Raw genomic sequence first — 14431 nt, 5'->3', positions numbered from 1 at the left:
AGGAGGGACATTCGGCAAAGGTAAGTCCCGTCCCGGGGGGGGGTGCAGGGGGCGGGGGGGTGCAGAGGATTTGTCCCCGAAACTTGTTCGGGGGGCCGAACATGTTGGCGCTCGGCCCCCCGAAGTTTCGGGGAGAAATTCTCCGCCAACCCTAGCTGTGACCCGAAGAGACCTCTTTGTCGGGCACAGATGAAAGGACTTTCTCCTGTGTTGCCCCCAAACTACGGAATGGGCTTCCTCAAGAATTATGATTGGACCCCAGTCTCTTCGCCTTTAGAAAGGGTGTGAAGAGGGATCATTTCAATTTAGCCTTTTAAAACATGTAGTTCTTAATTTTTAAAATATTTTTACTGTTGTTAATGTTCCTGTTTCTATTGTTGCAAGGTTTTATTGCTTTAAATTGTTGTGCACCGCCATTTATTTATTTATTTCATTTCTATACCGCCCAATACCCAAAGCTCCCTGGGCAGTTCACAAAAATTAAAACCAAAGAGCACAAAATAAAACAATATAAAATATATAAAACATTAAAACTACAGTATAACAATAAAACCAGAATAAAACCTAACAGCAATGCAGGGATTTAAAATACAGATTTAAAACAGCAAAGCTAAAAGTCTAGAAAGCTAAAATGCTAAAATACTGGGAGAATAAAAAGGTCTCCACCTGGTGCCAGAAGGAGTACAATGTAGGTGCCAGGCGAACCTCTCTAGGGAGCTCAATCCACAGCCGGGGTGCCACAGCAGAAAAGACCCTCCTCCTAGTAGCCACCCACCTGACTTCCTTTGGCAGGGGCTCACAGAAAAGGGCCACTGAGGTTGATCTTAAGGTCCAGGCAGGCACACATGGGAGGAGGCGACCCTTCAGATAATCTGGCCCCAAGCCATTAAGGGCTTTGAATGTTAATACGAGCACTTTGAATCGGGCCAGGAAATGGACTGGCAGCCTGTGCAGCTGGAAAAGGGCAGGCGTAATATGAGCTTGTTGGCCAGTCCCTGTTAACAATCTTGCTGCCCTGTTTTGGACCAGCTGAAGTTTCTGGACCGTTTTCAAAGGCAGCCCCATGTATAACGCATTGCAGTAATCCAGACGAGAGGTTATCAGAGCATGGATAACTGTAGCTAGGCGCTCTCTGTCCAGATAAGGGCGTAGTTGGTATACCAGTCTAAGCTGATAAAAAGTGCTCCGTGCCACTGAGTTCACCTGTTCCTTAAGTGGCAGTTCTGGATCCAAGAGCACCCCCAAACCATGGTGGCTTTTTAGCAGATAAAGCAATATATAAATCTTAATAATAAATAAATAAATGGGGTCAGGATCACCCTACAAGCCATGCGGACTAGCTTTCCAGTATACAATCTAAAAAGCAGTAGCTCTTCTAGAATTTTCAAAGTGACAGGCTAACCAAGGGTGATTATATTATATAACAAAAATCTATATCCTACTCTTCAGTCAAGGGTTTTTTCAGTAGCTTACAATTATGCCTAAATTATATCACAAATAAATTAAAAATAGCAGCACCAGCATACTTATCATGTAAAATAAATAGAACTCAAGCAGTGAGACAGATCCAAAACAATTAACATTAAAAGGCCTGGGCAAATAAAAAGGCCTTTGCTTAGTGCTGAAAAGACATCAGATATATGCACGTTTGTGCTGTGGCCATCCGGCTCCCGGGGCTCTGCAATTCTGACTTCCCATTTTGTGCAAGCGCAGGCATGACAAAACAGGTAACAGTGTTTGTAGCGCTGTTTCTGCATTGGCACTGGAAAATGAATAAAAGGGAACAAAATTGTAAATCAGAATCTTAAAATGAGGGGAAAATGGGAGAGAAAAGGTAAGGGTGGCACAAAAGAACCCCGTGTTTTCTCGCAAAGATACCACCCTCTCCATCTCGGTGCCCCTCTGAAACCCAACAGCTCCTTCTGCTAGCTGTCTGTGGGCCTCCCACTGGCTGTCAAGCTAGTGCAGCATGCACTGGTAGCCAAAAGGAGATGGTTTTGTCTGGGCCAGCTGGTAGAAAGGCAGGTCTGGCCTGCCGTTGTGCCCTAGTGAATCCTCAGGCCATCTTTGCTAGAAAGCTCAGGGTGGTGCTTCCCCTGTGCAGGCGGGATGAGACTTCTGCATGTTACGTAGTTTTCTAAGTGTCCCCCATCCTCCAAATGCTTGCAAGCGTATTTAATTTAACGTGTTTACATTCTGCCTCATCAAAGCTCAAGGTAGTTTACAACAAAGATTAAAAGCACACACACCATAGAACCATAAATGCAACATACCAATACAAAAGTCCCAATCCCCATGCCCATTCATTTTGTCGTCTTCCTCCAGCCTGGAATTTTGCATATAGTAGAAATCCAGAGCAGCACATGTGAATTAGACTCATGAAGCAAATTCTCGTTTGAGAAATGTGTGTGGACACACAGTTTGGGGTCTTCGTGGCAACATTCCATGACTTTGGGGCAGGTGTCCAGGAGCCTTGGGTGGAAGAGTTTGAATATTCCTTTGGAGGGGAAGTATTTGCTTTGACAGAAGCCAACAGAGCCCAAGATGTGACTTGCATGGCCACCACCTCCGAGAATCATTTTATTAGTTTCTTGATCTGAACTCATTTTCCCCCTAGCGTTCGTTTAGCGAAGAAGTCCAGAAGCAGCCGCTGCCCACTGCTGCCTCCCAGTGTTGTAAGTGAGAAATTTTACTTTTTCAGTATTTTGATTCTTCAGCATGCTGTGTTCTTCCCCTTTCTTTCAGTGGTAGGAGATATATTTTGATGACCTTGCAGTACTTGAGAGCTCTAGAAAAACTGTCCATGTGTCAGCCTTTCTGTCTGTATTTCTCTCAGTGGTTGCATTCAGACATTATGTTCAACTATTGTCCAAAGTGTGGTTCAGAGGACTGGAGAATGTGGTGTCTGAATGCATCCCCTGTGATCTCAAATACGTATGCAAAAGACTGGGGTAGAAACATACCTTGCTAAGCCCTTTCCCAGCTAACGGCAACGTTCTTGGCCATGCTTGGCTGTCCAGGGTGAAATGCCAGCTGACCACCGCGATGGCAACAGGTATTGAGTAGATAACCTTGCTTAATCTCTTGGAGTTGCCATTTGCTCACTTTCGAAAACTTTGGATCGCTTGGTCCATGGGTCTGTCAGTGTGCAAAAGTGAGTTTTCTGGTTGGGAGAGTTTTTGGCATCGGAAGTCAAAGTGACCTTTTGCATAATAAGAGGAAAACTTTGTAAGGACTTCGATTCTGTTCCAACACACTGCCAAGGAAGGAACTCGGAAAATGTTAAATATCAGTTCCTTCTGATTTAAGTTAGTATTCTCAGTCTCCTTTTCCCAAAGATGGATTGGGGTCGGTGGGTGAGGGAAAGGTGCCTATGTGGTGCAGGGATCTTGGTGCTTGCTTTGCAGTGCCCATTTCAAAGCTATAACTCCTACCAAGCAGATGTGCAGAGTTCTACCTGTGTGTGTTTTGTAGGTGGGTGTTCGAGCAGATCTGTTTGTTGATGTAAAGTACTAACAAAGAAAATGGATGGATCTAGTGTTTCCTGGAACAGTGGGTATAATAAACTTCCAGCTCTTTATGTCTGGACAACTCTCCTCTTTTCCTCCATTGAAAGCCTATAAGACTTGGGTATTTAGGGTATTACATGTTGCAGGTTGCTTATCCACTAGACTGATTATATGCTCTCTTCAAGAAGGTTAACATTAGAAATTGTTAATTATTGTTTTGCTGGAAAGGCAAATTAATGATCTAGTAGCTGAATCACTTCATCTTTAATATATCTGAATGACATTACAGGAACACCTTAATATCTAATTATTGGTATTTTGAACACCTTTGAAAACAAAACTAACTCAGTATGTAGAGAGGATCTCTTCTCCTCCCTTTATTTTTACTGAAGTGCACAGCATTGGGAGAATGACATTGACTTAATTGCACTGTAAAATCCACGTGAAACTGAGCAGAAGAGACAAAGATTCATTTTGCTAAGTTAATGCAACTGATCTGTGCAGCTCTAAGCCCTGCAGGGCTGGAGATAATCAGACCTACAGATGGCAAGTGGGTGTAGGACAAATCTTCCTGGTTCATTAAAATGACTCCATCCAGTTGTGCACGGCACTCTCCACAGGAGCCATGAAGGCTTACATGATGGAGCAGCAAGTCGGGGTAGATGGAGTTCTGATGTACTAGCTAAGGTGTCAAGGGCTCTTCTAACATTGGGAAATAATTCTTTCCAGCCAATAGAACTTTATTGAACACGTTCAATTTACATGGGCCATTTGTAATATTACTGAATCTTGCATGTAATAACCTGTGAATGTAATAGCTTCCCCCTTTCTATGTCAGGGGATTAATAAGACTGAAGGGAGGCTTTGGGAGCGCAAGAGAGGGAGGTTAGTAATGAAGGGCACCACATGAGGCTGCAGTCGTATCTGTACCTGAGCCAGGTGAGGCTTGTAGCTTTTAGCGTGCAGTCGCCCTGACACATTCATGGAATTGCAAGGGAGCACAGTTGTCGTCATCTCCCATTTGTAACCCTCCCATGTTTTCCCACTGTTTCCCTATCTTTCTTTTTTTACTAGAAAAAAAATCTGTTAAAGAGGGAAAGAGGGAACGGCAGCACATTGCCTTTTGATTAATAGTGCTAGAAGCTGTCTGTATGGAAATAACCTAAGGCTCCCATGACTCAGGACACATGTATAGGTTTGGGCTGCAGGGAAATAGTTTTCTCTCAGGAAAGTGGCTTGTGTTCTTAGTTGTTGATTGGAGGTCTGTTCAGAGTGGGTAATGCATTACAGCATCCTTTGGTTCCAGAGCTGTTTTTTATAGGACTTCAGCGATAAACATCTCCTGCTGTGTAAATATTCTTACAAATCTTCTATAAAATGAGGCTTTAAATATCTTGCTTGGAAAGATACTTCTAAGCAAGGGCCAACTGGCAGATTGCAAAGTGGCTTCCATTTTTTGTTGTGTTTAAAATACCAGTTGTTAAAAGCTTTACTGTTCCAGTGAAACAGGCATGAAGCGAGCTTGAGGGGCACACCAGAGATCATTTTGCCTAGAGCCCCCTCAAGCTGGGAGCTGGCCCTGCACACAGTATCAACAACATAGGAGCAAAGGCCTGTACAGCCATCCCACAGGTGCCATCTCACTATTGAGCACTTTGCAGCTCATCTGGCTGTGGGGATTGTGGAGTCGGGACTAGGCTTCTATCTGCAGTGGCTCAGTGGATTTGTCTTTGTGGCCAAGCTGGCCATCTGTATGGTGGAAGACTGGCAGCTCTCTGTTTGCTGAATGAAGAGTTCTGGGTAGGCCACAACTGTGCATGCTCCCTAATGCTAGCCAAAGTTGGCCCAAGGAATGGTCTTCCGTCTGTATCACCTTGTTCTTCAGGAGCAACACAGCACAGTGTATACCAAACTAAATACACATATACCATTTGGGCAGCATCATTATGCTTGATGCTTGGCTCAGCAAATACTGTTTACACAGGAGCTTGTACATAATCTGTAGTTGCCATGAGTTTGCCATTTCACTGAGTGCCAAAGGCTCTTAGTATTTTTGATGGCTGGGATTTCCAACCCATACTTGCTTCTAGCGGTGTCAGCTTCCATTATAATCTACAGTGAGTCATTCTTCCCACTCCCACAGGCTTGTCTTCTTCAGTCAATCAGTCACAACACAAAATGATGCAGATGTTCTGCCTTGTTAAGAAAGTCTCAGATTCTCTCACTTCCACATGTATTTTTTAAATTATATTTTAATCTGCCCAATAACCAATGTTGTCTGGGCAGATTACAAATAGTTAAAAGACTAAAATGCCATTGTTGTTGTTCAGTCGTTAAATCATGTCCGGCTCTTCGTGACCCCACGGACCATAGCACGCCAGGCCTTCCTGTCCTCCGCTCTCTCCCAGAGTGTGCTCAAATTCATATTCATTGCATCGGTGATGTTATCCAGCCATCTCATCCTCTGCCGCCCCCTTCTCCTTTTGCCTTCAATCTTTCCCAGCATCAGGGTCTTTTCCAGGGAGTTTTCTCTTTGCATTAGGTGGCCAAAATATTTGAGCTTCAGCTTCAGTATCTGTCCTTCCAATGAGCAGTCAGGGTTGATTTCCTTTAGGATGGACTGATTTGACCTCCTTGCAGTCCAGGGGACTCATAAGAGTCTTCTCCAGCACCACAATTCGAAAGCATCAATTCTTTGGCGCTCAGCCTTCCCTATAGTCCAACTCTCACAGCCATACGTTGCTACTGGGAAAACCATAGCTTTGATTATACAGACCTTTGTTGGCAAGGTGATGTCTCTGCTTCTTACTATGCTGTCTAGGTTTGCCATAGCTTTCCTCCCAAGGAGCAAGCGTCTTTTAATTTCATGGCTACAGTCACCGTCTGCGGTGATCTTGGAGCCCAAGAAAATAACATCTGTTATTGCTTCCATTTCTTCCCCTTCTATATGCCAGGAAGTGATGGGGCCACATGCCATGATCTTCGTTTTTTTAATGTTGAGTTTCAAACCAACTTTTGCACTCTCCACTTTCACCCTCAACAAGAGGCTCTTTAGATCTTCTTCGCTTTCTGCCATTAGGGTGGTATTGTCTGCGTATCTGAGGTTGTTGAGAATTCTCCCGGCAATCTTAATTCCGACCTGTGATTCATCCAACCCGGCGTTTCTCATGATGTACTCTGCATATAAGTTAAATAAGCAGGGCAACAATATGCAGCCTTGTCGTACTCCTTTCCCAATTTTGAACCAATCGGTTGTTACAATCGGTTGTAAGTCTGGTTCTTACTGTTGCTTCTTGACCCTTGTACAGGTTTCTCAGGAGACAGGTAAGGTGGTCTGGTACTCCCATCACTTTAAGAATTTGCCAGAGTTTGTTGTGATCCACACAATCAAAGGCTTTAGCGTAGTCAATGAAGCAGAAATAGACGTTTTTCTGGAATTCTCTTGCTTTCTCCATGATCCAGCGAATGTTGGCGATTTGATCTCTAGTTCCTCTGCCTCTTCGAAACCCCGCTTGTACTTCCAGTAGTTCTCAGTTCACATGCTGCTGAAGCCTAGCTTGTAGGATTTTGAGCATAACCATGCTGGCATGTGAAATGAGCGCAATTGTACGGTAGTTTCAACACTCTTTGGCATTGCCCTTCTTTGGAATTGGGATGTAAACTGACCTTTTCCAGTCTTGTGGCCACTGTTGAGTGTTCCAAATTTGTTGGCATATTGAGTGCAGCACTTTAATAGCATCATCTTTTAGGATTTGAAATAGCTCAGCTGGAATACTGTCATCTCCGCTAGCTTTGTTGTTAGTAACTTCACTCTCGAGGATGTCCGGCTCAAGTTCAGTGACCGCACTATCATGGCTATCAGGGACATTCAGCTCTTTCCTGTATAGTTCTTCTGTGTATTCTTTCCACCTCTTCTTAATCTCATCTGCTTCTGTTAGGTCCCTGCCTTCTGTGTCCTTTATCATGCCTGTCTTTGCACAAAACGTTCCCTTGATATCTCTGATTTTCTTGAAAAGATCTCTAGTCTTTCCAATTCTACTGTTTTCCTCGATTTCGTTGCATTGTTCATTTAAGAAGGCCTTCTTGTCTCTCCTTGCTGTTCTCTGGAACTCTGCATTCAGTTGGATATATCTTCCCCTTTCTCCTTTGCTTTTAGCTTCCCTTCTTTCCTCAGCTACTTGTAAAGCCTCATCAGACAGCCACTTGGCTTTCTTGCATTTCTTTTTCTTTGGAATGGATTTCGTTGCTGCCTCCTGAACAATGTTACAGACCTCCGTCCATAGTTCCTCAGACACTCTATCAGGTTTAATCCCTTAAAACTATTCGTCACCTCCACTGTATAGAATCATAGAATAGAATCATAGAATAGTAGGGTTGGAAGGGGCCTACAAGGCCATCGAGTCCAACCCCCTGCTCAATGCAGGAATCCAAGTCAGAGCATCCCTGACAGATGGCTGTCCAGCTTCGTCTTGAATACCTCCAGTGTGGGAGAACCCACCACCTCCCTAGGTAATTGGTTCCATTGTATTGTTCTAACAGTCAGAAAGTTTTTCCTGATGTTCAGCTAGAATCTGGCTTCCTGTAACTTGAGCCCATGATTCCGTGTCCTGCACTCTGGGATGATGGAGAAGAGATCCTGGCCGTCCTCTCTGTGACAACCTTTCAAGTACTTGAAGAGCGCTATCATATCTCCCCTCAATCTTCTCTTCTCAAGGCTAAACATGCCCAGTTCTTTCAGTCTCTCTTCATAGGGCTTTGTTTCCAGTCCTCTGATCATCTTTGTTGCCCTCCTCTGAACCCTCTCCAGTTTGTCTGCATCCTTCTTCAAGTGTGGTGCCCAGAACTGGACACAGTACTCCAGATGAGGCCTAACCAGTGCTGAGTAGAGGGGAACTAGTACTTCCCGGGATTTGGAAGCGATGCTTCTATGAATGCAGCCCAAAATAGCATTGGCCTTTTTTGCAGCCACATCACATTGTTGGCTCATCTTCAGCTTGTGATTGACAACAATTCCAAGACCTTTCTCGCTTGTAGTGTTGTTGTGCCGATGTCAGGGTGGACACTAAGCCCATAGAATCCCAGAGTAGTTCTGATGCTGAGGAAGAGCAGTCGCTCCTTCGGGAGAGGAGCGCGCTCCTTTTTCCCATGACCAACAGCTGACGGAGCTTCCTCCCACCCACATTCCTAGTTTAGAAAGCAGTCCAGGGAGTGACTCAGCACAGATAGCAGACTGGGGGGGATGCGCGGCGCAGACGCAGAGAGCGGCGCCAAATGGTTCGCGCTCAAAGAACGGTTGCGCCCAGAGGATCCAAGGGAAAAGGGGAGGGATTCTCCCTAGTCCTTATATTCAGGGGTCTGCCAGTAATGGCTTTTCAAACGGGGACCAACTGTTCTAACTTAGGGCATAGGGATGCTGCTGCTCAGATCTAGTTGCTACCTGTAGAGCTGTTAAGTTGTAAAAGAAGAATAAAGCTTTGAAAAGAATCCCTTTGTCTGTGTCTGGACTTGGCTACTGGATTAGACTGAGAGCCCTCCAAGGAGCCCTTGACAGCCACGTATCCCCATCTTGTAACTGTGCATTTGGTTTCTTTTTCCTAGGTGCAGAACTTGGCATGTCTCCCTATTAAATGTCATTCTGTTGTTTTCTGCCCAGCGCTCCAGTCTATCCAGATCACTTTGAATGTTGTTTCTGTCTTCCCAAGTATTAGCTATCCCGCCCAATTTTGTGTCATCTGCAAATTTGATCAGCATTCCCTGCACCTCCTCCTCCAAGTCATTAATAAAAATGTTGAAGAGCACTGGGCCCAGGACTCAGCCCTGCGGTACCCCGCTTGTTACCTCTCCCCAGTTTGAGAAGGTCCCATTGTTACCCCCAACATTACATCTCCCTTCCCCGTAGGATTCAGTTTAAAGCCCTCCTGATGAAGTTCTTCATGCTGTGGCCAAACACATTCTTCCCATCCTTTGTGAGGTGCAACCCATCCCTTGGCAACATCTTCCAGGAAGTATAGCCCGTGGTCCCAGAATCCAAATGTCTCTTGTCAGCACCACCTTCGTAGCCAGTCATTCACCTGGAGTATTTTTCATTCCCTTTCTATCCCTCTTCTAACTACTGGAAGGATGGATGAGAAAACTATCTGGGCCCCAAAGTTCTTGAGTTTCCTTCCCAAAGCTTCAAAGTCTGAAGTGATTTCTTCGTAGCTCCGCTTGGCGGTATCATTTGTTCCCTCGTGGATGAGAAGAAAGGGATACCTGTCAGTGGGCTTTATGAGTGCAGGCAACCTTTCAGTCACGTCTCTAATCTGTCCTCCCGGGAGACAACATACCTGGCGAGTCCACGGGTCTTTGTGACATACTTGGTTCTCGATCCCACGCAGCAAGGAGTCTCCCACTACTACCACTCTTCTCTTCTTGTTGTTGTAGGCCTGGGTTTCATCGCCTCTGTTTGACTGACCTTCAGCCTCTTGCCCACTCTCATGCAGGTTCCCCTGTGATTCTTCCTCTGCAGGCTGTCCTCCAGTCTCATCCGCAAGTACCTGGAATCGGTTCCACAGCTCCACTGCTTCCACTGGTGCAGAGTGGCGTCTAGTTCTTCTTCTCCTGTCACCCTTTTCCAAGGAGTATCCTCTACTCCATTTTACCTCAGCATTTCTCACTGCCTCATCTTGCTGTTGCTCTTCAAGCTTCAGGTCTTCCCTTTGCTGCCGTAGTTCCCCCATTCTGTCCAAGAGCTCTTCGTGTTCTCTTATTCCCTGGAGGGTCGACAGTCGCCGCTCCAGTCCACTTACTTTTCCTTCCAGCAGCGTGATCAACTTGCACTTGTTGCAGGTGTAGGCCATGTTGTTCTCAGGCAAGAAAACAAACATTGCACACACCGTGCAGGTCACCACCACTGGAGAGTCTTGTCCTTCCACAGCCTCTGTTCCCTTTTTGTGTCTAGCTTTGTGATTGTTCTAGACTAGCCTGTGCCTGCTCCTCTACTCAGTAGAGGTTAAAAGCAGAGTCCCACTGGTGTGGAAGTTTGTGTTACAAGACAAATAAATGGAAAAAAGTTAGTTAAAAATAAAATAAAATGAAAAATGAAAAAAATGTTAGGGGTCTCCCCCTTGACCTCCCCTGCCGAACTCCCCTGGCCAACTCCTGTTTGCTCCCCCTGTCCGCTTGCTCTGTTCGCTCGCTCTCTGGGAGCTTGCTTGCTTCTGTAGTCCCTGGACCAGCTGGAGCAGCTTGCTCTGCTCTGCTCTGCTGGGAGGCAGGAAACAGCCTGAAGCTTCCCGCCCACTCAGCTGCTGGGAGTACTCAGGCCACACATCCCCAATTCAGTTGGAGCTCTCAGAAGCACCTGGTGAGCTCACAGCCAATCAGAAGGATAAAGGGCAGCCCCCTGGGCTTCCGGCAGCCCACTTACCTCTTAGCCTCTGTCTCCTTTGTCTCCTTTGTCTCTTCAACCACTGCAACTCCCCTGGCCAACTCCTGTTTGCTCCCCCTGTTCTCTCGCTCTGTTCACTCGCTCTCTGGGAGCTTGCTTGCTTCTGTAGTCCCTGGACCAGCTGGAGCAGCTTGCTCTGCTCTGCTCTGCTCTGCTCAGCTGGGAGGCAGGAAACAGCAGCTGGGAGGCGGGAAACAGTCTGGATCAGTATAATTGATCAGTACTTTCCAGGGTCCTCCTGAACAGAGAATTTTTAAAATAGGCTAAATACCAGAAGAAGTATCACTTTTTAGGTAGGGCTGATTTCCTTTATTCCCATTTTGGGGTTTGCCTGATTTGGGGAGCATTTTAGGTGAACCACAGAAAGAGAAGGGAGTTCACAAAGGGGTTTAAGTTTTTTCAGGGGAAGGGAAGGGGCTTATAGTGGTAGTTGGGGACTTCTTACCGTCTCTCTTTAAAAAAGAAACTTTAAAAAAAATTAAAAGAAAAAGAAGTTAAGTCCCCCATCATTTCTATTGCAACCTTTTTAATGCCTGTCATCTTTACAGCAAGATCTTTCTTACATCTTTCCAAATAGGACGTCACTGTTCAGCCTTCCAGCATTGACATTTCAACCTGGGTGAGCCTTCTGCAAACCCCACCCCACTTCTGTCAGGTTCTCACGGACAACTTCCAGCCTCCCTGCCTGCCAAGGCCAGACCAGGAGCAGGTTGACTCCCCCGGCTGTGCTCTGAGAACACTGACAGAGAGAAGCTCACACGGATTCTGACATTCCAGAGGCAGAATAGGCCCAAGCCATTCCAGATTACTTCTAATCAAATTCTGGCTATAGCCTGCAAGGCCCTCTGCAGTGCTGAAGCTGGGCCCTGACGAATGCATTGCACATCCAACTGGGAGATTCCAGAGTGTGGACAACCGTTGCCAGGCTATCTCTGTCCAGATAGGGTCACAGCTGTGATATCAACCTGAGCTGATAAAAGGCGCTCCTGGCCACTGAAGCCACGTAGATCTCAAGTGACAATGATGGATCCAGGAGTACCCCCAAACTGCATGCCTGATATTTCAGGGGGAGTGCAACCCTCTCCAGGACAGGGCAGACAAAACACCTGCTAACTTGTCTGGATTGAGCTTCAGTTTGTTGGCCCTCATCTAGTCCATTACCCTGCTCAGGCATTTGAGACTCCAGTATTGGCTGGGTAGAGCTGATTGATCAAAACTGGATGGGGAAGTAGTTGTCACTCATTGTTATGCCCCCGCTGGAGGAAGCCTCCTCTGAGGAGGAGCTAGAGCTTCCAGAGACAGACACCCCAGGGAGCCATCCATGTCAGGAGAAGCCTGGGCCCTCAGGGAAGATCACTGCTGGTCTGCCCCTGCAGGTGGAGGAGACTTCCGCCTCTGAGGCAGATGCTGGGCAACCACCTAGCCCCCAAGAGCATCGTTGCCTCAGGAGGCAGGCCAAAAAGAAGTGCTTGATTAAGAAGAGGGCTCCTCAGAAGGAAAGGACTCCTTGGGAACAAGGCCCTCCTCCTGAGTAGGATTTTTGCCAGAGTAACACACTGCTGGTGAGCTCTGGGTGGGGCTCAGGAAGCTCTGAATGTATGCGCCCTCAGTTTTAGCCTTGCCAGGGCTGGAGCAGCATCATTCTGCTGGCTCCAGTGCCTTGCATCTTGTATCCCTGGCCTTGCCTTGTGATTGAACCTCCATGCTGCTGACCCTTGGACTCCTGCTTGGCTCTGCTTCTGGACTGTGTTTTGTGTCTGACTATGTAACTCTTTTTTGACCTTTGCTTGTAACTTGACCACTCCTGCCTTAGCCTGATCTCATAGTGGACTGAAAACGTTGTTCTTGACCATTTGCCTGCTTTCTTGCCTTCTGGCTTGCCCTGTAATTTGCCCTAACACTGCGTCTGATTCAGCCATAGCAGGACACTCTTTGCCACTAATAACATTTTGCATGTTATCATTAGGAAGTGCTTTGCTGTTTGTGCAACTACATTAATGTAGCAAGTGAATAGTATTACGTCTGTTATTTCAGGGAAGTGTTGAATTTTTCCAAGTATAAAATCTTCACCTGATGTCTGGAAACTGACATTCCAATAATGTGAAACCTTGAGGGTCAATATATAGACTGTGCACAACTTAGTAACATATGAGTTTTTATTGTGTGAGGAACTAATGAGCTGGAAAGAGCTCTTGTGAAATTGTGCTAAAGGAATCACTGCTTTCAGTTTTGTATGTCGGTAGATTTGGTAATTGAGGGAAAGACCTTGATTCCTGTGTTGCTCTTTATTGCTCATCGATAATTGTACTGTTACAAGCGAGTGTGGAAGCTTGGCAGGTTCTGCTGCTTCTCAGGCTACCCATCGTGGCTGACTGACTAGGAAAACTGAAGCCATGAGAAAATTGTTTTTTCTATAGACAAGTTTGAATGGTGAGGAGGAGCAGAAGTGTTGAGAAATTATGGCATTTGTTTGACAAGTACGTATTGCATATATTTCTGGTTTCTGTATGTGCTCCATATTTTTTGCTTTTGGTTTGCATGTTGTTTGAGGCAGAAGCCTTCCTTGTTCCATTTGTTCCATTGCTTTGTCCCATGAGACACGGGTGGCTGGTCCTCTAATGTAATGCTGGAAGTGCTGTGTGAGGTGCTGTAGAGTTCTGGCCCTTACAGATTTGGCAGTGAGTTGCAGTGGGCCATGGGCAAGAGTTACAGAGGTATTCCTGGAAGGAAGAAATTTGCCCTGGAATCTTTGTGAAGAAAATGGCAAGTCACAGGAATGCCTCGTCACAGAAATGGTAGACTCTTCAGATCCCAGCACAAAGAGCCTAACAAGCTGTTAAATAATGTGCCATAGTCACAAATGGTGTATCTATTCGGGGAAGAATATATAGAATGAGCAAGTACCATCTATTTTTTTTCACGTCCACATACCAATGAAGTCTCTGGGACTAGATCATTAACTAGGTAATCCAGTAACTGAGGTGGCAGATGGGCACTTCCATTACAGAAAGACACAGCCATCTGGTTGTCATGGAGAAGGCTGCCTTTGCTGCACTCTGATATTATTTGTCTGTGTGCTCAGCCAGGTAGTGCTGTTTGCTACCAGGAGTGAGCAGGTAGGTCAGGAATAACACCCCCACTCCCCATCGTCAGCTAGCAGCGTAGAGGGATGCCTGGACTGGATGTGATTTACAGCAAATGCATCCTGGGCAGCAGCCTACCCAGCCTTCTTTTGCCCAGGGAAGGGGGAGTTTTGAGGTGGCTTATTCCATTGCTGAAATGCTCTTCTAATTAAGGTCAGGCAAATGGGATAGGTCACGGTGGCCGTCATGGAACTCTTACTTGTTCCTTCCTTTCTCCCAGCCAGTTATAGGAAGTCTTCTACTCCATAATCCATAGGTCTGGTAAAGACTAGGAGGTCATCTAGCCAACCTTATTTTATGGCAGGCCTTGGGGCTCAGCATTTGAGTTAGCCTGTTGGGATGTTGTGCGC

The 14431-nt window shown here is 46.0% G+C and overlaps 1 protein-coding gene and 1 long non-coding RNA gene across 2 annotated transcripts in view; both read left to right on the top strand.

The window, feature by feature from the left end:
* LOC146351847 (uncharacterized) overlaps nt 1-14431 on the top strand; it is a 1244848-nt gene that overhangs the window by 674504 nt on the left and 555913 nt on the right. The gene's annotated exons all lie outside the window — the stretch shown is intronic.
* LOC146351853 (uncharacterized) overlaps nt 1-14431 on the top strand; it is a 121061-nt gene that overhangs the window by 72196 nt on the left and 34434 nt on the right. The window contains exon 7 of the mRNA XM_084832717.1: nt 2618-2675. Coding sequence (XP_084688843.1) covers nt 2618-2675 — 58 coding nt within the window. The remainder of the gene's footprint in view (nt 1-2617; nt 2676-14431) is intronic.

Source organism: Heloderma suspectum, chromosome 2, assembly GCF_057233095.1.
Source record: "Heloderma suspectum isolate Gila_16-S chromosome 2, 16-S_ref, whole genome shotgun sequence".
NCBI lineage: Eukaryota > Metazoa > Chordata > Lepidosauria > Squamata > Helodermatidae > Heloderma > Heloderma suspectum.
This window is presented reverse-complemented; position numbering and strand designations above follow the sequence as displayed.